General features: G+C 57.5%; 1 protein-coding gene across 6 annotated transcripts in view; it reads left to right on the top strand.

Moving 5' to 3' along the window:
• CACNB1 (calcium voltage-gated channel auxiliary subunit beta 1) overlaps positions 1-17,762 on the top strand; it is a 36,847-nt gene extending 19,085 nt beyond the window's left edge. For 3 of the 6 annotated variants that reach the window (XM_024100696.3, XM_065577478.1, XM_065577476.1), the window contains 7 exons: positions 1,530-1,610; positions 2,127-2,185; positions 2,713-2,822; positions 4,962-5,113; positions 12,200-12,295; positions 12,704-12,889; positions 14,703-17,762. In XM_024100696.3, the coding sequence (XP_023956464.1) occupies positions 1,530-1,610; positions 2,127-2,185; positions 2,713-2,822; positions 4,962-5,113; positions 12,200-12,295; positions 12,704-12,889; positions 14,703-15,173 (1,155 nt within the window). In that variant the 3' untranslated portion in view covers positions 15,174-17,762. Of the gene's footprint in view, positions 1-1,110; positions 1,131-1,529; positions 1,611-2,126; positions 2,186-2,712; positions 2,823-4,961; positions 5,114-12,199; positions 12,296-12,703 lie in introns of all 6 variants that reach the window. The other 3 variants (XM_005301827.4, XM_065577477.1, XM_024100699.3) reach the window with 2 other exon arrangements.
• The last annotated feature ends 6,688 nt before the right edge of the window (positions 17,763-24,450 follow it).

Consider the following 24,450-nt stretch of genomic DNA (forward strand, 5'->3'; position numbering starts at 1 on the left):
CTGCTCCTCCCCCATGAAACATGGAGTGGAACATTCTGGCAGCTCCTCACACCATGTGAAGTCTGAAGCACTGCCCCCCAACCCCTCCATGTAAAGCATGGAATGGAATGTTCCAGTGGTGGCCTCCCCCATGAAATTTGGGAGTGGAATGTTCTAGCGGTTCTCCAAGCATGGGAATGGAATGTTCCAGTGTTTCCCTCCCTCCTCCCATGAAACTCTGGAGTGGAACGTTCTAGTGGTTCTCCAAGCATGGGAATGGAATATTCCAGTGCCACTGCTGCCCCCCCCCCCAAAAAGTTGGGAGTGGAATGTTCTAGCGGTTCTCCAAGCACGGGAATGGAATGTGCCAATGCTGCGCCCCCATGTAAAGCATGGGAGTGGTACGTTCCAGTGCACATTCCCCCTCCCTGCCCCCCCCCCCAGGAAACATGGGAGTGGCATGGACTGTCCCATCCAATCCTGCCCCCATTAGATGGTGGTGGGGGGCTCCCATTGGGCCCCTGTGGCCTGGAGGTTGCTGGGATGCTGCTTGTTGAGCAGCCCGGGGGGCGCACTAGAGTACACGGGCAGGGCCTGCAGCAGGGTGTTCCCGGACATTCCTTACCCAGGGGGTCCCCAGTGATCCACAGAGCTGGGGAGCAGTTTGGGGGGGGGATTCAGTTCAGGGCCAGGGGGGCAGCCTGGGGGCAAGGGCCTGTGAGCCAAGGGGGCAGGGGAGGAGGGCATTGCTGCTGCCAAGGGGGGAGGGTGTTCGCAGTGCCAGGGTGTGTGGATTGAAGAGGGCGGGTGTGAAGTGGAGAGCAGGGCCAGCGCAGGGGGGAGCTGCGTAGCACCTGGGGGGACACCTGTGGGAGCCAAGCCACCCTCCCCACCCATGTGGTCACACTCCCTCCCTTAGATCCTCCCCCCCTCCCCATTCCTTCTTGCAGTCTGAGCCAGGTTCCAGAGCCCCCTCCCCTGCCTGTCCCCATTTCCCACACCGCCGGCTACAGAAACCTTCCCGCTGCCGCTGCGTGTCTGCTGGCGTGACCTGTCAATAACACGCATGCCTTGTTTATCTTCTCTTGCCTGCCCCCTCCCCGCCCCATTAATGGTGATCACTGGACATAGCCAAGCAGAAGCAGAAATCGGTGAGTAAAAGGGCTTTACTTGACCTGCCTGTAAAGGGTGAGGGCGGGCCCGGGACCCCATAATGATCCTTCCCCACCTGGCTTCTCCTCCACCAGCGGTGTACCAGAGCCAACAGCATGGGTGTTCCCATGCCACCAGCTCCCTTCTCCCGGCACCCAATGCCACCACCTGCGCTGGGCCATGATGGCACAAAGGCAGAACCTCCCAGCATGGCCACCCGGCCCCAAGCCAAGGGGGCATCAGCATGAGCTGGGTAGCCTGAGCACAAGAAGATGCCAGCTTTCCCCCTACCCTGTAGGGCACTTGGGTTTTGTAGTGCCCCCATGGGGGTTGGGTCCCCTGGTCCGATGACTCCCCCCGGGCACACGTCACACCTTGTCTTTTGCCCTTTCCGGCAGGCGGAGCATGTGCCGCCGTACGACGTGGTGCCCTCCATGCGGCCGATCATTCTTGTGGGGCCGTCCTTGAAGGGGTACGAGGTGAGCCTGGGGTGGGTGCATGGGGGGGGGGGGCAGGCTGGGAAGGTGGAATGTTCAGCAGCTTCTTGGAGAGCAGGTGACCCTTGATCTCATTCACCCTGTTTCACCCATCCCCATCTGTCTGTCCATCCATCCACTCGGCCATTCCCTCTTCCCCCTCCCCTCCCGTCTCACCGATTCCCCCCAGCCCCCCTGTCTTGCCCCACTCCACCTCTGCATCTGCCCACGTCCTCCTCTCTCCATCTCCGGGACCCATCTGCTCTGTCTTCCTCTCCACACTGATCGTATCAGAGAGGGCTTTCTCCAGTGACAGTGACCAAGCTTGAGGGTCTGTGCCAGGGGGAGCCAGTGGCATCTGACCTCTGAAATCACTGCCCACCCCTCCAATGTCCATTGCTCTCTCTTTTTCTAACCCCCCTCCACTCCCATGCACACACACCTCGATGCGGTGAATCCCGACTCCCCCTTCCTCCTGCCCCCCAGGTGCCTGACTCCATCGTCCCCCTCTCTCCCCAGGTGACGGACATGATGCAGAAAGCCCTCTTCGATTTCCTGAAGCATCGTTTCGACGGCAGGTGCGGGGGCTTCTTGGACAGATGCTGCCAACTCCCCCCCACCCCGCCACGGCCCTTTTTGGGCACTAGGGAAATGGCGTTTTACTCAAAATCCCAGTTTCTGGGCGTCGCCCCATGCAAGGCGCCTGGTCACCACGGCAACAGGCTCCGTAGGGTCTGACAGAGAGAGATCCCAGCGTGTCGGCCGCACGCAGGACACTCTGTCTGAGCTAGACTATCCCCCGTCCCATCCCCAGCCCTCTTCATCGGAGGCTCTCCAAGCACTCTGTCTGCACGAGAACCCAGGCGTCCGGCCCTCTCGCCTTGTACCCCCTTGCCGGGCAGGCAGCAGTGAGCAGCCCAGATGGCGTTGTTCCCCCTGTGGGGATTCTGCCCCCAAGATGCCGGGGTTCACAGACTGACTTCTGCCCCCAGGGCTCCTTTGTGGTCCTGTTGTCTGGCCCTGGTGGGGCGGGCACCCTGCTGGGGGGCACGGCGAATGCCAGAGGGCCCCCTTCACGCTCTCTTCCTCGCTCTGTCCCTCTCAGAATCTCCATCACGCGGGTGACGGCCGATATCTCCCTGGCCAAGCGCTCCGTGCTGAACAACCCCAGCAAGCACACCATCATCGAGCGCTCCAGCACCCGCTCCAGCCTGGGTGAGGCCATGGTGGGGGCAAAGGGGGGGGGGGGAGCTGTGGATTTAACCCTTTCCTACACCCCAGCCCCGCTTGGTTACCCCGGGCCTGTTTTGTTTTTTGGCTGACTCTCACTTAGACTGACTGCCTGGTTTGGAGGTTGAACCCTTTCAAGCCTGCCTGGCTTGGATCTGTATCCACTGGGAGCTGCCCCGGCTTCCTGCGTCCTCCCCTCCCTCATCCCCGGGTGCCCCTGGAATGCCCACCGTGCCCCAGGGCATCTCTTCCCCTCGCCCTGTCCGGAAGGGCTCTCCTGGCCCATGCTCCCTGCCTCGCCTGCTCCTGGGCAAGGCCAATTGGCTTTGCTCTCGCCTGCTTGTGCTAGATGGAAAGAGAGGCCCGGTGGTGCCGCTCATGCCCTGAGGCATGCTGGGATGCTTGGCCACACCAAGCAGGGCCCCCCCAGGGCATGCTGGGTTGTGACGTGCCTCGATGACTCCCATTCAGCAGGGCCGGGGTGTGTTTCAGGTCTCCTGGGCACTGTCGCGCAGCGGGGTGACTAACAGGGCTTGCGTGAGCTGCGGCTGCTGACCCCGCTGGGCTGGGCTGGGGCGGGGCCTGACGCATTGACTCCTGGGATGATCAGTTCAATTCACTCCTTTTTTCCCCTCCCCTTTTTTCTCCCCCCCCCCACCCCTTCCCTCCGCGCTGCTTCCTTCCTCCCCTGCTCCTGGTACAGATGTCCTGGGTATGTAACCTTTAACCTCTCGGAGACCTGTCCAGACCGCTCCCTACCGTGCTGCCTAACCCTGTGGGATCCACTGCCGGCCTCGGTGTGCCGGGGGCCGACGTGTAACCCCCTGCTCCTACCGCCATGTGGACGCAGGGTCACTCCAGCAGGGGCCACGAGGGGGGTGGCAGAGCAAGATCGCTGCCCCGCCGATGCCCCCTGGCTCGGAGCTACAATGGGTTGGTCCGTGTGTGGTGCCGGAGTCAGCCAGGGCAGGAGTCCCCTCCTCAGGGGTCTGTCCTACACCCGGCCTGAAATGAGGCCTCGGGATTGAAGACGAGCTCAGGATGCTCATCCCAGATCCCAGAGTCTCCCGAGTCCAGGCACGTGGGGATCTAGGTTTTGCTTTGTCCCCTGCTTGGCGTAAAGGGGTGTGTGTGTCCCCCTTCCCCCACCCTACCGTGCCCCCAGCTCCAGACCCTGCCCCGCCTCGTGGCTTGATGATCTCTAGTCCATACTGGCTGTGCACCCAGCTCGGGCAGCGTTACACGTTGGGCACGTGCCAGGCATGAGCTCTGTGGAGCGATCCCACTGCCCAGCGTGCAGCACGGCATGCAGGTACCCGGCGTTGGGAACCCAGGAGACACATCCCTCCCGCTCATGTGTCTCGTGTGTGTCTGGGGGCTGGGGGGGCACTGCCTTTGGGATGCAGAGACCCCAGTGTATGGCCCCTCCCTGTGGCTTTCCGCAATGCTGTTCCCCCACATAGACCCTCCGTATCTCCCCCTTTCTCACCTCGCTTCCCCTGTTGCTATCCCCTCTGACAGCTCCCACCCCCTACAACATTCTGTGCCAGGATCCTCCCCACCTGGCCCCTTCCCCCCAACCCCTACCCAGGCTCTGCCCCCCCCCATTCTCTCTACTCCTGGCCCCCCACCTGATCCTTGTCCCACATCTCTCACGGTCTCTCTGCCCCCCCCCTCCATCCCCTCCCCACAGTCTCTCACGGTCTCTCTGCCCCCCCTCCATCCCCTCCCCACAGTCTCTCACGGTCTCTCTGCCCCTGCCCCCCCCCCATCCCCTCCTCACAGTCTCTCTGCCCCTGCCCACCCCCTCCATCCCCTCCCCACAGTCTTTCACAGTCTCTCTGCCCCTGCCCCCCCCTCCATCCCCTCCTCACAGTCTCTCACAGTCTCTCTGCCCCCCCCGTCCACCCCTTCCCCACAGTCTCTCACGGTCTCTCTGCCCCCCCTCCATCCCCTCCCCACAGTCTCTCATGGTCTCTGCCCCTCCCCAATCCCCTCCCCACAGTCTCTCATGGTCTCTCTGCCCCTGCCCACCCCCTCCATCCCCTCCCCACAGTCTCTCTGCCCCTGCCCACCCCCTCCATCCCCTCCTCACAGTCTCTCACTGTCTCTCTGCTCCGACAGCTGAGGTGCAGAGCGAGATCGAGCGGATTTTCGAGCTGGCCCGGACACTTCAGCTTGTGGCCCTGGACGCCGACACCATCAACCACCCGGCCCAGCTGGCCAAGACTTCGCTGGCCCCCATCATCGTCTACATCAAGATCACCTCCCCCAAGGTGGGTGCGTTGGACCCTGCAGGGGGGTGGGCCAGCTCTTGTGTTGCAGCCTGGGGACTCGCTGCCCAGATCCTCCCATGCCGGGAACCCAGTGGGTACCAGAGAGAGGGGATGCCCCACAGACCTTTCCCCGGAGCGCAGGGTTGGGGTATGCGCTCTGCAGGGGCTAGGGGTGTGGGCTGGGTATGTAACCGTAAACCTCTTGGGGACCAGTCCAGACAGCTCCCTGCCACGCTGCCTGACCCCGCGGCATGGCAGGGGCCGACGTGTAATCCCTTTCTACCGCCCCATGGCCGCGGGGTCATGCCAGCAGGTGCCACAGGTTGGGGGGAGCAGAACAAGATCGCTGCCCCACCGATGCCCCCGTGCTCAGAGCGGCTGGTGCTACAATCAGCTGCTCCATGTGTGGGGCCGATGTGTGTGGGGACCCTGCTCCATGTGTGGGGAGCTTTCCCGCCGCCCGGGGGTATCCCACACCCGGCCTGATACGAGACCTCAGGATTGAAGACAAGCTCAAGCCGCTCATCCCGGATTCAAACATCCCCAGGGTCCGAGCACGTGTGTGACGGAGCAGGGAGCAGGGCAGATTTGACCTGGGAATGTTGCAGGGGGGTTGCAGTGGGGATGTGGGACTTCCCTTGAAGGAAGCTACCTGAGCTGTAACCTGAGCCAGGAACGGGGGTGGGGAGAATTAACACCTTCTGCCCGGGAGACTGAACAAAGGAGAGGAGCAGCGGGAGGAGTTTGGAGTTTAGTTTCGGTTGGGGCTGGGTGGTGCAACGCAGGGAACCCCAAGCTGGGGTCTAAGCTCCCTGAACCTCCCAGAGGGACCTAATCGAGGGGGTCTGGTCGTACCTACACGCTCTGCTTGAGACTGTGTTCCTGTCCTTAAATAAACCTTCTGCTTTACTGGCTGGTTGAGAGTCACAGTGAATCTCGGGAAGAGGGGTGCAGGGCCCTAACTCCCCCACAATCCGCAACAACTGGTGGCAGCGGCGGGATCTACTGCACCCCGTGGACGGCGCTTCCTGCAGTAAGTGACTGGGGAGCAGTAAAACGAAGGGGGATTGACGGGGACCAGGCGTGCTGAAGAGTGAGAGAGAGACGGTTATTACCCCTGGGAGTGTGTGACCAGCGAGAAGGACTTTTGCAGTAACAGGGTCCCCCGGGGGGATCGCAGCGAGTGGTCCCAGGGGCGGAGGAGTCTGCAGCTCGACCCTGGCAGAGAGGTGGTGACCTCGAGAAGGGCTGGCACACTAGGGGGCCCCCTGGGAACTGTGGGGAGCTGTGAGCACACAGGCCGGTGAGTGGCCAGCAGGAAGATGTACGCCAAGCGGCTTAAGAGCGACCTGGTGGAGCTGTGCAAGCAGAGGCGGCTGCGCATTGGGAGGCTCACCAAAGAACAGCTCATTGCCCAGCTGGAGGCGGAAGATCGCGCGAATGAACTGATCCCTGTGTCTCAGGGAAGCAGCCTGGCAAATGCAGCGCAGGCACCAGTGTCTGTCCCAGCTGGGAGTGGTCAGCCGGCTGCTGAGGGCTTCCCGAGACCCCTCCTTCCTATGCCTAGGGGAAGGGTGGGGAGGAGCCCAGCAAATACCGAAGGCGCCGTGACCCCCCCGGCCAGCAGGGGGTCCCCCCGGCGAAGCCCGCCGGCCAGCAGAGGATCCTCCCGGCGACGTTCGGCATCCGGGGAGCGGAATTGGCTGGAATGGGAGAAAGAGCTAAAACTGAGAGAGCTGGAGGATCGTGAACGACAGAGACAGCATGAACGGGAGGAGAAAGAGAGACAGCATCAGCGTGAAGAGAGACAGAGACAGCATGAACGGGAGGAGAAAGAGAGACAGCATCAGCGTGAAGAGAGACAGAGACAGCATGAACGGGAGGAGAATGAGAGACAGCATCAGCGTGAACGGGAGGAGAAAGAGAGACAGCGTCAGCATGACCTGGAACTGGCGAGATTGAAGGGCAGCGAACCCCCGGCTGCGGTGAGTGAGGGGGGACCCAGGACTGCACGGAGCTTTGATAAGTGCATCATGGCCCCATACAAAGAGGGGGAGGACATGGATGACTTCCTGGAGGCCTTTGAGACGGCCTGCGAGCTGCACCGGGTGGATCCCGCGGACAGACTCCGGGTCCTTACCCCCTTACTGGACCCCAAATCCGTGGCATTGTACCGCCAACTGGGAGAGGCAGAGAAAGGGGACTACGAACTATTCAAAAAGGCCCTGCTACGAGAGTTTGGGCTGACTCCTGAGATGTACCGGGAAAGGTTCCGGAGTCAAGATAAAACCCCTGAGATCTCCTATTTGCAACTAGCCGTCCGCATGGAAAGATACGCCAGCAAGTGGGCTGGTGGGGCCCAGACGAAGGAGGACCTGATTAAACTGCTGGTACTGGAGCAACTGTATGGGCGGTGCCCATCCGACCTGAGGCTGTGGTTGGTGGACAGAAAGCCAGAGAACCCGCGACACGCCGGGCAGCTGGCTGATGAGTTTGTAAAGAGCCGGTCAGGGGGTGGCAGGGAGGAGCCCCAAAGGAACAGGCCCGCCGCGATGCAGAGAGAGAGTCACCCTGGGACCTCCCAAAGGGGGAATATGGGGAATCCCCTCCCACGGGGAAGGCCCAGCATCAGGGACAACCGACCGGCTCGAGGGGACCCACGGGACCTGAGCTGCTATTACTGCGGCCGAAGAGGCCACGTTCGGGCCCAGTGCCCCAAGCTCAAGGACAGACTGAGCAGACCGAACCCGCACCGGGTTAACTTGGTAGAGGCCCAGACGGACGAGGGGCAGGCTTCCCATGCAAGAGGGGCTGGCAGCTTATCAACTGCTCAAGAGAGAGAAGGGCCCCCGGCCAGCTTCTCTGGAGGGCCAGATGCTCCGGATTCAAAGTTCTCCGTTTACAGGGTTGGCGCGGGGCTGTCCCTGCGGAGCAAGTGCCTTGTTCCCCTGGAGGTGGATGGGAAGAAAGTTTATGGATACTGGGACACGGGCGCAGAGGTGACACTGGCCCGGCCCGAGGTGGTGGCCCCAGATCGGGTGGTGCCCAACACCTTCCTGACCCTGACCGGGGTGGGCGGGACCCCATTTAAGGTTCCCGTAGCGAGGGTACACCTGAAATGGGGGGCCAAGGAGGGCCCCAAGGACGTGGGAGTGCACCACCATTTGCCCACTGAGGTGTTGATGGGGGGGGACCTAGAGGACTGGCCAAGCAGCCCCCAGACCGCCTTAGTCGTGACCCGTAGCCAGAGCCGGCGAGGGGCACTACGCCCTGACCTTGGGAAGGATGTCCCGCCGGAGGCACTGAACCCTTCCCGGGTGGGGAGGGAACACCCAAGGACAGGCCGCGGGGTGGCTGGGGCTTCCGACCCAGCCGACGAGAGGGAGCAGGTCCCCATCCCTTCCTCAGCCGCCGAGTTCCAGGCCGAGTTGCAGAAGGACCCCTCCCTGCGGAAGCTAAGGGGCCTGGCTGACCTCAGTGTGGGACAGACCATGAGGAGAGGATGCAAGGAGAGGTTCCTGTGGGAGAAGGGGTTCCTGTACCGAGAGTGGGCTCCCCCGGGGGAAGTGGAGTCGTGGGGGATCAGGAGGCAGCTGGTGGTTCCCCAGAAGTTTCGCCACAAGCTACTGTACCTGGCCCATGACATCCCTCTCGCAGGGCACCAGGGGATCCGGCGCACCAGGCAGAGGCTGCTACAGAACTTTTACTGGCCCGGGGTCTTCACCAACGTCCGGCAGTACTGCCGATCCTGTGACCCCTGCCAGAGGGTGGGGAAGGCCCGGGACAAGGGGAAGGCAGCATTGAGACCTTTGCCCATCATAGAGGAGCCTTTCCAGAAGGTGGCCATGGACATAGTGGGGCCTCTCAGCAAGACGACCCGGTCTGGGAAGAAATACATCCTGGTGGTGGTAGATTTCGCCACCCGCTACCCCGAGGCAGTGCCCTTATCGTCCATTGAAGCAGACACTGTGGCGGATGCGCTGCTGACCATTTTCAGCCGAGTGGGGTTCCCCAAGGAAGTCTTGACGGACCAAGGGTCCAACTTCATGTCGGCCCTACTCCGGTGCTTGTGGGAGAGATGTGGGGTCCGGCACAACTGGGCCTCAGCATATCACCCCCAATCCAACGGGCTGGTGGAGAGGTTCAATGGGACGCTAAAAATGATGCTGAAAACATTTATGAATCAGCACCCGCAGGACTGGGACAAGTACTTACCTCACCTGCTGTTTGCGTACAGGGAGGTACCCCAGGAGTCTACCGGGTTTTCGCCTTTCGAACTGCTATATGGAAGGCGGGTAAGGGGGCCCCTGGACCTGATGAGAGACGAATGGGAGGGGAAGGCCACTCCTGACGGAGAGTCGGTGGTGGAGTATGTCCTGACCTTCCGGGAACGACTTGCCGAGCTCATGGGCCTGGCCAGGGAGAATCTGGCCAGAGCCCAGAGGAAGCAGAAGGTCTGGTATGACCGCACAGCACGGGCCCGCGCCTTCGCCACTGGGGATCAGGTGATGGTCCTCATCCCCGTGAGGAAAAACAAACTCCAGGCCGCCTGGGAAGGGCCCTTCAAGGTTGTCAAGCAACTAAACGAGGTAAACTATGTGGTGGAGCTGTCGAACCGGGCACACCACCACCGGGTGTACCATGTGAATATGATGAAGCCATATTATGACAGGGGGAATATGGTATTGGCCGTGTGTGGACAGTGGGAGGGGCAGGGAGATGACCCTTTAGTAGATCTATTCCCTGGGACAAGAGTTGGCTTCCCCCTGGAAGCAATTCCCCTCTCTGATCGGCTAACCCCTGCCCAGCGAGCTGAGATCGGAGGGGTGCTGCATCTGTACCAGCAGCTGTTTTCCAACCAGCCTGGACGCACTAATCTGACTGTCCACCGGGTGCAGACAGGATCGCACCCGCCTATAAAATGCTCCCCCTTCCGAGCCACAGGGAAAACTGCTCAGGACCTGGAAAGAGAGGTCAATGACATGCTGGTTTTGGGGGTGATCCAGCCGTCTTCCAGCCCTTGGGCCTCGCCGGTGGTGCTGGTCCCCAAAAAGGACGGGTCGATCCGGTTCTGTGTGGACTATCGGAAGCTCAATGCCATCACTGTAGCCGATGCCTACCCCATGCCCAGGCCGGACGAGCTCCTAGACAAGCTGGGAGGTGCTCGGTACCTTACCACCATGGATCTTACAAAGGGCTATTGGCAAGTGCCACTGGATGCAGATGCCAGGCTGAAATCGGCCTTTGTCACCCCTCTGGGGCTCTATGAGTTCCTGACCCTGCCCTTCGGCCTCAAGGGAGCGCCGGCCACCTTCCAGCGCCTGGTGGATCAGCTACTGAGGGGGATGGAGAGTTTTGCCGTGGCGTATATCGATGACATCTGTGTCTTTAGCCAGACCTGGGAGGACCACATATCCCAGGTTAGACAAGTGCTGGACCGACTCCAGAAGGCTGGGCTGACCGTAAAACCGGAGAAGTGCAAGGTGGGGATGGCTGAGGTATCCTACCTAGGCCACCGGGTGGGAAGCGGCTGCCTAAAGCCGGAACCAGCCAAAGTGGAGGTGATCAGAGACTGGCCCGCTCCTCAAACCAAAAAGCAGGTCCAAGCCTTTATTGGGATGGCAGGATACTATCGGAGGTTCGTGCCCCACTTTAGCGCCATAGCCGCCCCCATCACTGAGCTGTGCAAGAAGGGGAAGCCAGACAAAGTGGTCTGGACCGAGGAGTGCCAGGAGGCTCTCCGGGCGCTGAAGGAGGCTCTGGTCAGTGGCCCAGTTCTGGCAAACCCAGACTTTGACAAGCCCTTTATGGTGTTCACCGACGCCTCAGACACAGGACTGGGGGCGGTGTTAATGCAGGAGGATGAAAAGGGGGAGAGACACCCCATCGTGTACCTGAGCAAGAAGTTACTACCCCGGGAGCAGAACTACGCGGCCATCGAGAAGGAATGCCTGGCCATGGTGTGGGCCCTCAAGAAACTAGAGCCATATCTCTTTGGGCGTCACTTCACCGTGCACACCGACCACTCTCCCCTGACCTGGCTGCACCAGATGAAAGGAGCCAACGCCAAGCTCCTGAGATGGAGCCTGCTCCTGCAGGATTATGACATGGACGTGGTCCATGTGAAGGGACGTGACAACCTGATAGCGGACGCGTTGTCCCGGAGAGGGAGCCCTGAACTTCCCCAGGTCACTGGTCAGAGTGACCCCGCTCAGTTCAGTCTCGAAGGGGGGAGAGATGTGACGGAGCAGGGAGCAGGGCAGATTTGACCTGGGAATGTTGCAGGGGGGTTGCAGTGGGGATGTGGGACTTCCCTTGAAGGAAGCTACCTGAGCTGTAACCTGAGCCAGGAACGGGGGTGGGGAGAATTAACACCTTCTGCCCGGGAGACTGAACAAAGGAGAGGAGCAGCGGGAGGAGTTTGGAGTTTAGTTTCGGTTGGGGCTGGGTGGTGCAACGCAGGGAACCCCAAGCTGGGGTCTAAGCTCCCTGAACCTCCCAGAGGGACCTAATCGAGGGGGTCTGGTCGTACCTACACGCTCTGCTTGAGACTGTGTTCCTGTCCTTAAATAAACCTTCTGCTTTACTGGCTGGTTGAGAGTCACAGTGAATCTCGGGAAGAGGGGTGCAGGGCCCTAACTCCCCCACAATCCGCAACAACGTGGATCTGGGTTTTGGTTTGTCCCCTGGTGAGAGCAAGGCGGGGGGAGGGTTAGATCACAAGTGCAATGAGTTGTAGGGTCTCAGCCTTGTCCTCTAAGGGACATTTCTCCATGTTCAATACAGTAGTGTTTGCTTAAGAGAGGCCCAAGGCTGGGCTGGCAGCGGGCTGCGGGTCGGGATTGAGGGGCATCAGCAGAGCTGGGGGTTGGGAAACCCAGCATCTTAAAGGGACAGAGTTGCTTTCCTGTCTGAGCTCTGGGCTCAGACCCTGGCCCGAGCAGCAATGATACCTCATTCGCCCTGAGTCAGCCCCCCCATGCCCAGCCCCTCCCTTTGGGACTGGAGAGGAACAGAGAGCGGGGGATGCCCCAGGAACTCCTGATCCCTTCATCTGCGCTCATCTCCTGCCTCTTCCCCCTGCAGGTGCTCCAGAGGCTGGTCAAGTCCCGGGGGAAGTCCCAGGCCAAGCACCTGAACGTGCAGATGGTGGCGTCGGATAAGCTGGCACAGTGCCCTCCGGTGAGTACCTGCCCCACAGCCTGTCCCACCCCCTACCCCTCCGTTCTCCCTGCCACACAACTGCCCCACGCCCCCAGCTCAGCCAGGGAGTATCCACCCCACATCCACTGCTTGCCACACCGCTGCCCCACACCTCTAACTCGGCAGAATACCTGCCACGCCCCACTTGCCCCATACTTGCAGCCTGGGCCAAGTCCCTGCCCCCCCCCCGCCAATGAATATCTGTCCCACACCTGCCCTGATCAGCTTAAACCCCAACTACCTGCCCCCTCTGCCTCTCACTGCTAGCTTGACCAAGTACCCTTCTTTGCCCTGCCCCTCCCCACTCTCCCAGCTTGGCCAAGGCCCCGCCCTCTGCCCCTCCCCACACCCCCAGCTGGGCCACCTCACGCCCCTCTCTCATTGCAGGAAATGTTTGACATCATCCTGGACGAGAACCAACTGGAAGACGCCTGCGAGCACCTGGCTGAGTACCTGGAAGCCTATTGGAAGGCCACGCACCCGCCCAGCAGCAACCCGCCCAATCCCCTCCTGAACCGCACCATGGCGACCGCCGCCCTGGCCGCCAGCCCCGCCCCCGTCTCCAACCTCCAGGTACAGGTGCTCACCTCCCTCAAGCGCAACCTGGGCTTCTGGGGCGGGAAGGGCAGCCTGGAGCAGGGGCTGAGCGCCCAGCCCAGGGTGGAGGAGCACGCGCTGTAGCTTTAAGAGGAGGAGGAGGTGGCGCCTTCAATGAACGTGGAGGAAGAAATCTTCATGGGAAACCCCGGCTGATCCCCCCCCGACTCCCGCCTCTGCTGCTGCCCCCCCGTCCCGCTGCCCCGTGTGCCCTGCACGTGGAGGGGTTCCCTCTGCCTGCCCAGCGTCGTTCTAAGGCTCAGGAACTGGGAGCATCACGTCCCTGGGGGGAACGTGGAGGGATCTGCACCCCCTGCAGTGCCCTAGCACTGTAGCTGCATCACGGGGAGCCGGGCTTTGCCCAGGAAGTGCCATGCTGCCATCGGCCTCCCCCACCCCGTCTGCCCCCCAGGCTTCTGCATAAAAGCTGCCTGCTCTGGAGAGCTAGATCGACCCTGTCTGCCGGCTCTAGCGCAGAATCCTGCTTGCGTGGGGCTCCTTCCAGTCACCCCTCTAACGTGGGGCCCGTGGCCCTGCTGGGCTCTGCCCTCGGCGCAGTGCGTTCTAGGATTCCCAAAGCACCGTTCCCGGAGTGGGAGCAAAGGCTGCTGGGTGATTTCCGAACACGAGGCTCTGCAGTGCAGGATGGGGGAGTGCTGGGGTAGGGGGGTGACTCCCTGTCCACATCAGAGGGCAGCACCAGCGCAGCCGGAGCTGAGCCAGAAACCCCGGCACGGCTGTCGTGCGGTGCCAGGCGTCCCCTCGGCCAACGGCTTGTTGCAACGCCCTCCCCGCTAGTGTAGATGGGAGCCGTTAGCGAGGAAGCGTCTGACAATTTCCTCACCCTGGCTAGGAAGCTGGGCTCCTTCTCCCATCTCCTCCCCTCGTGCTGTCCCCTGAAGTCCCCCACCCCCAAGGCATCCCAACTCCTGCCTGCAGGCTGCTGCCCCTGGTCTCCGAGAGCACTGAGCTCACAGGCCTCTGCTAATGGCACCCCGACACACCATGTCTGTGCCCGCCCCTCGGGATCCGGCCTGTCTGGCTCCTCTGTTTGCTCCCGCCTGCTGCCTTAGGGAGTGGCTGGTTCCCCGTGGGCACCACCCCATAAGTGCAAGTGGAGATTCTCCAGCTGCCTGGGAACTGCCCCCAGTCGTGCCCCGCCCTGGTCAGGGTGGGGGAGGTCAGGGCATGGTTGTGTCGTGGTGTCTGTCGTTTGTAATGCTCGTTGGAAAGCTGAAGAGCTGCGGCTCCTGGCCTCCTCCTCATTCGGGCAGGCGGGAGCCGGGCGTGCTTCTTTCATTCACACTCCACCAGCGCCCCTCAATCCCACAGCCCCCCGCTACGCCAGTCCAGGGCTCCCCACACTCCACCCTGCCAGTGCCCCATATTCCTGCCCCACCAGCACCCCTCAATCCCGCCCACAACCCCCCACCCCCACTATTCCAGTCCAGGGCCTCCCTCACCCACAGCTCTGCAGTTGCCTCGCAGTCCTGACCCTCAGCCCTTGCATCCCAGCCCTGAACCCCACCTTTGCAAACCATCCCACACACTCAGCATTACAGGTATAACCTCCCCAGGGGCTGGGCTGAGACCCATAGTTTCATCTCCCTTGTGGCCCAGACTGGGATTGGGGACCTGGGCTCAGCAGGCCAGAGGCTGCTCTCGCTGTCTTGAGGATAGACGTGTGTATTAACCGGTACTGATCTGCCATTGTCGCCCCCTGACGGCCAGACTAACTCTGCCTTGTCTTCTCCCGTTCGCATGGTTTGTCGCTGCTTCTCCTAACCAGGGACCCTACCTAGTGCATGGGGAGCAGACGCGTGAGGGGGAGCGCGCCAGCCTGCACGACTACCCGGGGGAGCTGGTCAACCGCGGCCAGGGGCGGCCAGGCCAGCAGCACGCTCGCCTGGCCAACCGCGGCCTGTCCCGCCAGGACACCTTCGACTCGGAGACCCAGGGCAGCCGTGACTCTGCCTACACCGAGCCGGGCGATTCCTGCATGGACATGGAGACGGACCCCTACGAGGAGCCCGAGCCCCGCGGCGGCACCCCCGGCGCCTACCCCCGGGGCCTGGGCCGCCACCACCTCCACCAGCACCAGGGCTCCTGGGACGAGGCCGAGCCCGACCACCAGAACCACAACCGGCAGCTGCGGGGCCGGAGCAAAGGGCGCGACCGCTACTGCCCCAATGAGGAGGAGGCCATGAGCCGGAACAAGAATGACCTGGAGGGCTGGGGGCGGGACGTTTACATCCGCTAAGGGATGGGGCACCTGGCTGCTAGGGGCCCCAGGGGGTGGGGCTTCGGTCAGCTAGGGGCCCCTGGGATGGGGCGTTATCTGCTTGGGGGGGGTTCAGTGTATCCGATAGGGGATCGCTCTCCTCTGAGCATAGCACCCCCCTGTGAGGCTGGTTTGTTTCATGCCCCCTAGCAGGGTTGGCCTGAGATTGTATGATGCTCCCCCCTCCATGGGGATCCCTTGCCAGCAGTGCCGGGGGGCCCCTCTGCCAGTGGTGCTCCCCACTCAGCCCCCAGAGGGGCCCTTCTCATCTCCCATAAGATAGTGAAGATTCACTCCCACCTTAAACCCCTCAGGGGACCGGGGGGAGGGGCAGCCCAGTGTTTCTTGGGCTTTCCCCGCCCCCAAAGCTGACCAAACTGGGACCCAGCTTGCTCCCCCCTGCCTGCCCCCCTCACATGCAGATGTGTGGCATGGGGCACCATGCCCTGAGGCAGGGCACCTCCCCCCCTCCCCCCTCAGGGAGGAAAGCATGCTCAACCCTGGTATGTAACCGATCAGTCCCGGGCCTGCCTCGAAGCAGCCACCTCCTCCTCGCTCCCGGCCCTGTTCTGATCCCCGCTCACCCTGCCCCCCGTCCCGTTGTATTTCCATGGTGCTCTCAATGACCCAGCCGCCAGGGGAGTGGGACGGCCGGCGCCTCCGATCGGTGGAGAGAACCCAGCTCCCGGGGTCCCCGCCCAGCGCCAAGGAATCTCCTCTGCGGTCCAGTGCCTACAACAACCCAGCCCCTTGACCACACGGCCCCATCCAGGCCCAGCCGGCAGCTCCCCCAGCTCGATTTCGCCTGCCAAGACAGAGCGGAGGGGGCGATGCATGCGTGTGGGGTGTGCACTGGGGGCTGCCATGAGTGTGCCCCGTAAGGGACCCGACGCGGGGTGGCTGTGCTGAACGCGTCCACCCTGCCTGCTGAGCCGTGCGGCCTTCCCCGCATGTGAGTGCTGTGTGGTATCCTGGGCGGGGCGCCCTAAGCCTGAAGTCGGCCAGGAGGGGCGGGTTGACACCCTGATTTCTGAGGGCAAAGCGCCCCTGGGCTGTAATGCCCCCCACTCCCCAAGGCGGGGAAGGGCTGACGGGGGCTGTATCTCCCAGCTAGCTTGAGAGGGGAGGTGTTAACAGCTTCTTGAGGCTCCGCTCTGGCCTGCCCTGTTCTCTTGCGCCCACTTCTGGGGTGGGAACCAGGGCTCATGGTCCTGCTTGTTGGGACCCTTCACTTCTGGGGTATTTTTATCCTGGATGGAGCCTGCAGCTCCCCAGCAGGCTCCTCCCCAAAGGCCCAGGCCCTTCCCTGCCCTCCCCACTGGGGCTCTGTTCCCCACACGCTGCCTGGGATGGTGGAAGCTGGGAGGAGGGTGGGGTGAAAGGGATCTGGATGGATCCAGCCCAGATCTCTGACTTTCTGGGCAGCGCTGCTTTCCCCGCCCCCTCCCCACCTGGTGCCAAAACCTGGGCTGACCTGAAATGGCACGGCTGCCCAGCGCCCCTCCCCTGTCCCGTGCCGTGTCTTGCGTCCCTGTGGCTGTCTGATGTGTGTCCAGTCCTGTCTTGTCCGGCCATGGTGCGTCTGTGTGTGTGTATCTAAGTACGTGTCTGTCCCCCGCCACTGCTACGCACCAGCTGGGACAGGGGCAGGACCTGGCTCTGCATAGCGCCTCTTGGATGTGAGTTCCCTGGCGCTCTGCCCATCGGACACCCCCCCACATCACGTGTGCGCCTGGAGGGGCCTGTGCCAGCCTCCCTGCCCGGCCCGGCGGCTATGGATCCAGCCCACCCCTGCTCCGCCTGAAGGGAATGTTAAGCTTTGCTCTTAGAGTCCGTAGGGGGTGGGGGCAACCCCCCCCCAATTAGGGTATCACTGGAAGCGTCACCAGGGGAGCCCTGCCTTAGACCAGACCCATGGGCTGACGAGTCCCACATCTGGCATTCACTATAAACCCTGATTGTGCTGCACTGTCTGGGTTTCGGTGGCCTCTTGAGGTTGATTGGCAGCTGTCTGTGATTCCCGCGGTGCCGCCTAGTGGTTAGAACAGGGACCTGGGGTGCCTCAGGTCCACACCTAGCTCTGCCATTTTGTCAGGCCACGCTCCTTTTCTGTGCCTCAGTTTCCCCTTTCTGTAAATGGGGGGATAACAAATGAACCTCCACTAAGCGCTATGAAATCCGCAAGCTCTAGCCACATCAATGTATTGTAGATACTGCACTTCATGGCTCTCTGTGCTACTGCTCATAGCTTCCTGGTGGTAGCAGGCCTAGGACTCAGCACACAGGCCTCTACCATTTGAACTACAGGAGAATCTCCTTTGGCAGTATGGGGCCTATGATACACTATTGAACCCAGTAGAGGGTGGCGGGGAGAAGGTGTCTATGAAATGCACACAGCCCGAATGTGAGCAAAGCCACCTGAAAGCAATGAACCATCCTGTATTTATGTCATTTAACAAACTATTTTAAAAGCGTATTTTATTTATTTATTATTGTTCATTCGGGGAGGGGGTAACATTATCCCATTTGCTTGATTCTTTGTAATAAATATTTAATTGAGACCTCGAATGACTCTGCTGTGATGGGGTGTGTGGGAAGAACATTAGAGCCATGTGTTTATGAGTTTAATGCCAGATGATTCCCCTTCCGCCCTTATCAGTTGGCTATCTCTGCAGTTTAGTCCATTTTAGATTGTTTTTTTCTTTTAAAGTGACAGATCAGACCCGCACCGATTGTCTCCTCCATCCCCTGTCGTATAATTTGATACTGCTGCTGTGAAAGCGCCAAAGACCCCAGCCCCATTACAGAGTTTGTAAAATCAGCTTGCAATCTTGTTACGTGAGCTCACACTGGCCCTTGGTGGTTCTGCAGGTAAGTGACTGGGAATCTGCAAATCTGGCCAGTCCTGAGCTTTTGGGGATAAGTGATCAAATGTTTTAATAGCTTTTCTTCAGCCCCACTGGCATCATTGTTCAGGCATAGGGAATCAGGACTCCTGGGTTGTACTTCTCCCACTGGGAGGGCCCTATGAGCTAATGATGCGCAAAGGGGAGTGGGACTCAGGACTCCTGGGTTCTATACCCAACCCTTCTGCGTTTGACTTTGGACCAGAGCCTCAAAGGTTCTCAAACAGCCATGAAGTGAAGGTTTTGAGGCGCTGGGCCTTTGCGACCGATGTCAGGAAGCACGAGATGATACTTCCGGTGCCCGTGTGTGGGTGTGTTTCACTGCCGCTTGTCTGCAGTGGCAGTGAATTTTCAAACATCCGTTTGCCCCTTTCCTCTATCCAATCAGCAAATGGAAACAATACTGCACCTGCTCTGGCCTACCTATTGCCCCGAGGTTGAGAAACTTAAGGGACCATGACAGAGTGGGTGAAAAATTTGACCTTCCCTTTTTTGTTCCTCTATTTAATGGCAAACACCATCCTTCCCTGTCACCCCTTTGTTAAGGAAATGGTATTGCCCAGCCAGAGCACTACAGTGTGTGTGTGGGCGCATGGTTAAGTTCGTGTTTGAGACCCTGGGAGCATTGGCCAATGTGAATTCTCTCTGGGGAGGTGAGGATTAACTTAGGTTAGTGGTTTCAGAGTAGCAGCCGTGTTAGTCTGTATCCGCAAAAAGAAGAACAGGAGGACTTGTGGCACCTTAGAGACTAACTCTAATAAATTTGTTAGTCTCTAAGGTGCCACAAGTCCTCCTGTTCTTCTTTTTTTAGGTTAGTGGTGTGTCACTGCCACCTGCCGGCTGTCATGGGCCACAACACTTCAAACCAGGCTACCTGCTGATTATGCGGTCCTGGGCACTTCTGGTTGCAAATGGTGTCTACGTCCTTCGCTGCTGAAATGCAGCTGCCTCTGGGGCGTGCTGTGCTGTCTGTGCTCAAGGACGTTGGAAAGAACGCCAGGGGATCTTTAAATCATTGCACGCGACCACAATCTCAGGTACACGTCTCATCTGAAAGGCGGCGCGGTGCTTCAGAGAGATGGTCGGGGCTGTTTTTCAGCCTACTTGGGCTCCTGAGGCATTCGTTAAACTTCGCTGCACTTTGAACATTGGACAGCGCGCTGGACTGGACTCAGAAGACCCGGGTTCTAGCCTCAGCTCTGCCATTGGCCTGCTGAGTGACCTTGGGCAAGTCACTTCACAGCTCCATGCCTCAGTTTCCCCATCTGTAAAGTGGGCCTAATGATCCTGACCAGTGTTGGAAAGCAGTTAAAAGTGCTATTGCCATGTTGTCCTGCAACGATTGATAGGGAGCCTCATTTCACCACCACTGCCTGTGCCCCAGATTTACTATTAGAAGAGTCCTGCCTCCAAAGAGCTTACTGACTAAATACCATCTCCCTCTCCAGCCCCGATTGGCTACTGAGGACCCCTGACAGCACGGCACCTTTAAACTAGCCCGTGTGGATTAGTAATTCCTCCACAGAAATCTCGAGCGAGAGATTTTTCTCTCAAGACATCCAAGTTACTTTTGCAAGAGCCAAGAGGGGTTGGAGGAGGAGCCAAAGTTCTGGGTCCTTATTGGGGGGGGGGAGGGAGGGGCGACCCACAGTGTCTCCTAGATGGGAGAGGCCCAGTTTTCCAGTATGATAGTTCCTGGATATCACAATACTGGCTGTTGAGGAAGTACTTTAGACAGATTAGATTAAGAGACGTAAAAAATAATCTAATCTGACTTCCTGCATGAGAGGCCGGAGCATTTCACCCTGTGATTCCTACATCCGGCCCAATAGTTTATGGTACCGCTGGAGCGAGCCATCCACTCTTGATTTAAAGATTCCGTGTTATGGACCATCTACCATGACCCCATGGCCGGTTCTCCTCAATGCTAAACATTTCCACCTCGTTTCCAGCTTGAATTTGTCTTATGATTGTCCCTTCCTTCAGCAGCCAGCCAATGGATTTTACACCTTCGCCTGCTAGATTAAAGGGCCTCTAGCATAAGAAATCTTCTCCCTGTGGAGGTGCTTCCGGATCATGACCAAGTAATCTCCGTTAGATGATTAGGCAGCGATTACAGAGCAGGCCCCAATGCAGCCACTTGTGTCAAAAGCCTCATCTTGCTAAGAAGGGACCCTGCCCTAGCTCCTCAGAGGTGTTTAGGCACCTAACTCCCCTGGGAATCATTGGGAACAAGGCACCTAAATAGGTTTGAGGATCTCGTCCCTTTAGCCTTGGTGCACAAAGGGGTGTTTCCGGACCATTACGGCACTGCCCGCAATAGCGCAGAGGAAATCCGCAGCCATTACAACACCAAGTAGATGAACAATTCACCAGGTTCCTGTATTGCAACACCGCTCCGACCGCGCAACCCCCTTCCTCCCCGGGGAGTGGAGCAAATCATGTTTCTGCCTAGCCAGCGTTTTCTACGCTGTCATCAGCCTGTTCTCAGTTGTCACATGGAGGGATTTTTCTCAGTACAAGATGGACAGGTGAGGGGAATCATGGGAGCTGTAGTTTTATTGGGGTCCTTTGCTTGTTATATAGTACCATAGCTGGGCATGGCACATTAGAGATATTTAATAACCCAGGTCCAACTCAATGGACGTTAGGATCCTAAATACCTTTGTGGATCAGGCCCGTATAAAATACACTGATTGTAATGTTACAAATACCTAGATTACAAGTTAAGGTGCCCTGCTTGAATCCTGATAGGGAAAAGCCTAGAGAATGTCATAGAATACTAAGGCCTGTCTAGAGATCTTTTTTAAACTGTCCTAGAGAATTGAATAACTCTCTCCCTGCTGTGAAATGCAATCAGATGGTTCCAAAGACCATTCTCTATTAAATTCTGTAAGTCTGGGGAGCAGTTTCTTGAGAACCTAACTACATTTCTGTAGCAGCCTAAGGGGTTCCTCACTGGTACATTTGACAGAACTTTTCCATAAGGAACTTTTAACATATTTCATTGACAAAAATCTAGAAAGGTTCTGAATTCGCACTAGCAGCCTAACAGACATAGAAAAAGTGATTGGGAGAATTTGGTCCTCATTGTTTATCCTTCACAGCAGGGAAAGAGATGGAGGGTGAAATTCTGGCCCTGTTTATATGATAGTAAATGGCAAAACTCCCAGTGACTTCCATGTGGGTAGGACATCACCCAGTCAGGTTAAAGTGAAATACAGAAAAGAAAGGCTGGTTTCAAGGGCACTGTTGACTGGGCTACATTGCTGTGTTCACTTTTTCTTTTTTAATACAAAGACAGGTGTTTTCGTGACGTTTTAAATAAAGTGAAACAGGGATTTTCAGGGAGGAGAATGTAATTAGTTCCCTGCAATTCCAAAACCACAGTGGATTGGCAGCTTCTCCCTCTCTCTCTCTCTCTGTCTCCCACACCTAAGTAGAAACTGATCATTTTCCTTTTACAAACTGATTAGAAATGTTGCATCACTTTATTTTTCTCAAGCAACTGAGTGTGTGTGTAGGGAACAAGATGACGATTGGAAACTGACTAATCTTTAGTCAGTTGTTTCTCTCTACCCCAGGACTGTGTCACTGGAGTTGCCAATCCCATCAGGCACCCTGATGCTGCAGTAATGGACGCAAATACAAAACCCTTATACAAGCAGACTACGAGCAGTTTGATGGTGTGTTAATTTTTCACAGCACACAACGCTTTGATTCAGCATGTTCTTTGTGGGATATGAAGGGTCTTTGGCGGGATTTCTGAAATGGGGGAGGGAAAGGGGGGAGACAATGGGAACCCAGCCCTCAAAGTAATTTTTTAAAGAAGCTTTAGGAAGTTCTTCATTAGGAGTGAGAGACCTGGTTCCACTAGCATCACAGTCCTGATCTCCACCTCCCTCTGTTGTACAAGGCCGGTCAGAAAACGGATAACAAAAAGTGCCAAAGTTATTTATGTTGCAATATTTTAATCAATATTGACTTTTTGTTTGTTTGTTTGCCACAGACTGTTTTTGCTAAACAAGGAAATGTCAGTAATGATCACAAAAGTTGTTGTGACAATAGTGTTGCTAGAACTGTCAATTCAAATACCACGATAAATGGAAACTTTGGATAAAGGCCAATTTTTTGTTTGCAAAAGGTTTCTTTTTTTCTTTTTTAAATGCCCTATTTCAATTAAGAACTTTTTGTGGGAAAACATTTCCGCCCAGCTCTTCAGCTAAACTTCTCTCCCCAAACTGAAGCAAATCTCTTTCTGAGTAATAAATACATTTGGTTAAAGGGACACAGACAGTAATAATGGGAGAGCGGTAATGTGGTCTGGAGAAGAAGAGCCCAGATTATGATTTCGGAGATTTAAATGCTATCCCTCTTTTTCTGACTCACTGTGTGACCTTAAACAAGTCACCTCCCCGCTCCGTGTCTCCGTTTCCCCATCCATACAATGGAGATAATGCCATTTATAAACCTATTTTACAATGCTTTGAGCACTACAGATTAAAAGCATTATAGAGTCCTGGGTACTATTTAATTATATTAGTAAAACAAATTCTTATCTGCGTAATTATGAACACTCTGGGGTCTTAAAAAACAAAGCTGGTTAAAATCTAATTTACTTTCCATACCTAAAACTGCTTCTTCCGCTTGTTGTGCGTAAGCTGATGGTACTTAACTCATGGTAAGTTTTACTTCCGGTTGTAGTGAGATTCATTTTCAGCTTGGCTATTCTTTTGCAGTAGCCTTTGGGTTATAAAAACATCTGGGGAATATTTAAATCCAAACCAAAAGCTGTTTGCATTGGAGTTTAACAACAATAATAGAAATATTTCTGTTCAGCAAAGAAATGATTTTTTAAAACCTTGTTCTTCCTAAACCTACGTTTAGGATGGTGATGGTAAAACACCATCCATAGATAAGTAGGAAACACTCTACCTTGCACCAGATGCTTAATCTCTCTGTGGTTCAGATCCCGGTTTGTAAAATGGGGCTGATGATCATTCTTTGTTTCTGCCTCCTTAGTCTGGAAGCAGTTTGGGGCAGGGACTGTCTCTCTTCTGTCTGTGCAGCGCCCTGCGCAATGGGGTGTTGATCTCAGTTCGGACAGGTGACAAACAGCCCATCTTTGTCTAATCACCACATGGCCTATGCCCACGAGCGGTGAAGAAGAAAAAGGCTATGGACGAAGTGCCGGCTCTATGCAAGGTTCTCCTCTTGCAAGGGGGGAGCGATAGCTCAGTGGTTTGAGCATTGGCCTGCTAAACCCAGGGTTATGAGTTCAATCCTTGAGGGGGCCACTTAGGGATCTGGGGCAAAAATCTGTCTGGGGATTGGTCCTGCTTTGAGCAGGGGGTTGAACTAGATGACCTCCTGAGGTCCCTTCCAATCCTGATATTCTATGATTCTAAGGTTGTCTGGTGTTGGTTCTCCCCATTCAGAAGGAGGACATCGTTCCCTGCTAGCCCAGGTGCTGTACATTTAAAGTCCTCTCACCTAGGCCTACTGCTCTGCCAGTGTGAAAAGGGGATGGATGTTTTACAGCTGTCTGTCAGCACACTGGGTGGAGTCTGAGAAAGAGCATTTAAGGGAAGCTTGGCTCAGCTATCAGATCTTTTCACTGCTGTTAAATATTTGCCAAGAGGGAGCAGCTCTGGGTAAATCCCCTCCGAGCTTTGTTTGCCGCCAAGGTTTCTGTTTCAGGAGCTTGGTTTGAGTGTATCTGTTGCAGTAAAGTAAGAACCAGCCTGGACCTTCACCCCCAAATCAAACATCCCTCCTTCCCGACAGGCACCAAACGGGATTTCATTCTATTTCCATGCTGCTGCTGAGGTTTGAGGGGAGAAAATCCTGAAACACTGTGAGCAAAACTTTGCCAACCCACCCAGAAGCAGCATCGACCAGGGAGAGGCTAATCCGGAGAGATCTGCAGCCCAGATCTCTGGACATCAGAAGTTTGGATAGTCTGGATCGGATGTGGCTGAGCATCAGAAATGGGAGGGGGAGGGGGAGGGGGTCTTTCTTGGGGCAGAACCTTTGACCCCCCCCATTGTGGTTTGAACTAGGCTGCTGTGTTTGGGTGTAGTTTTTTGCAGTATTACTTGTTTTGTGGCAGCGCCCATGAGCCCCCATCATCGACCCGGGCCCCACAGCGCTAGGCGCTGTACAATCAATCACAGACCCAAAAGAAAGCCCGTCCCTACTCCAAAGATCGAGGTATGACAAGCGACAAGAGGCAGATACCAACAGGGGGAATACAGGAGGACAATGCGAGTCAGTTGGGAGTCTCTCTTTTCCAGTGTAACCAGAGATTGGCCGCAAACTCCAACTGGAGCAAGACGCCCCTCCTGGCT

Source organism: Chrysemys picta, chromosome 24, assembly GCF_011386835.1.
Source record: "Chrysemys picta bellii isolate R12L10 chromosome 24, ASM1138683v2, whole genome shotgun sequence".
Classification (NCBI taxonomy): Eukaryota; Metazoa; Chordata; order Testudines; family Emydidae; genus Chrysemys; species Chrysemys picta.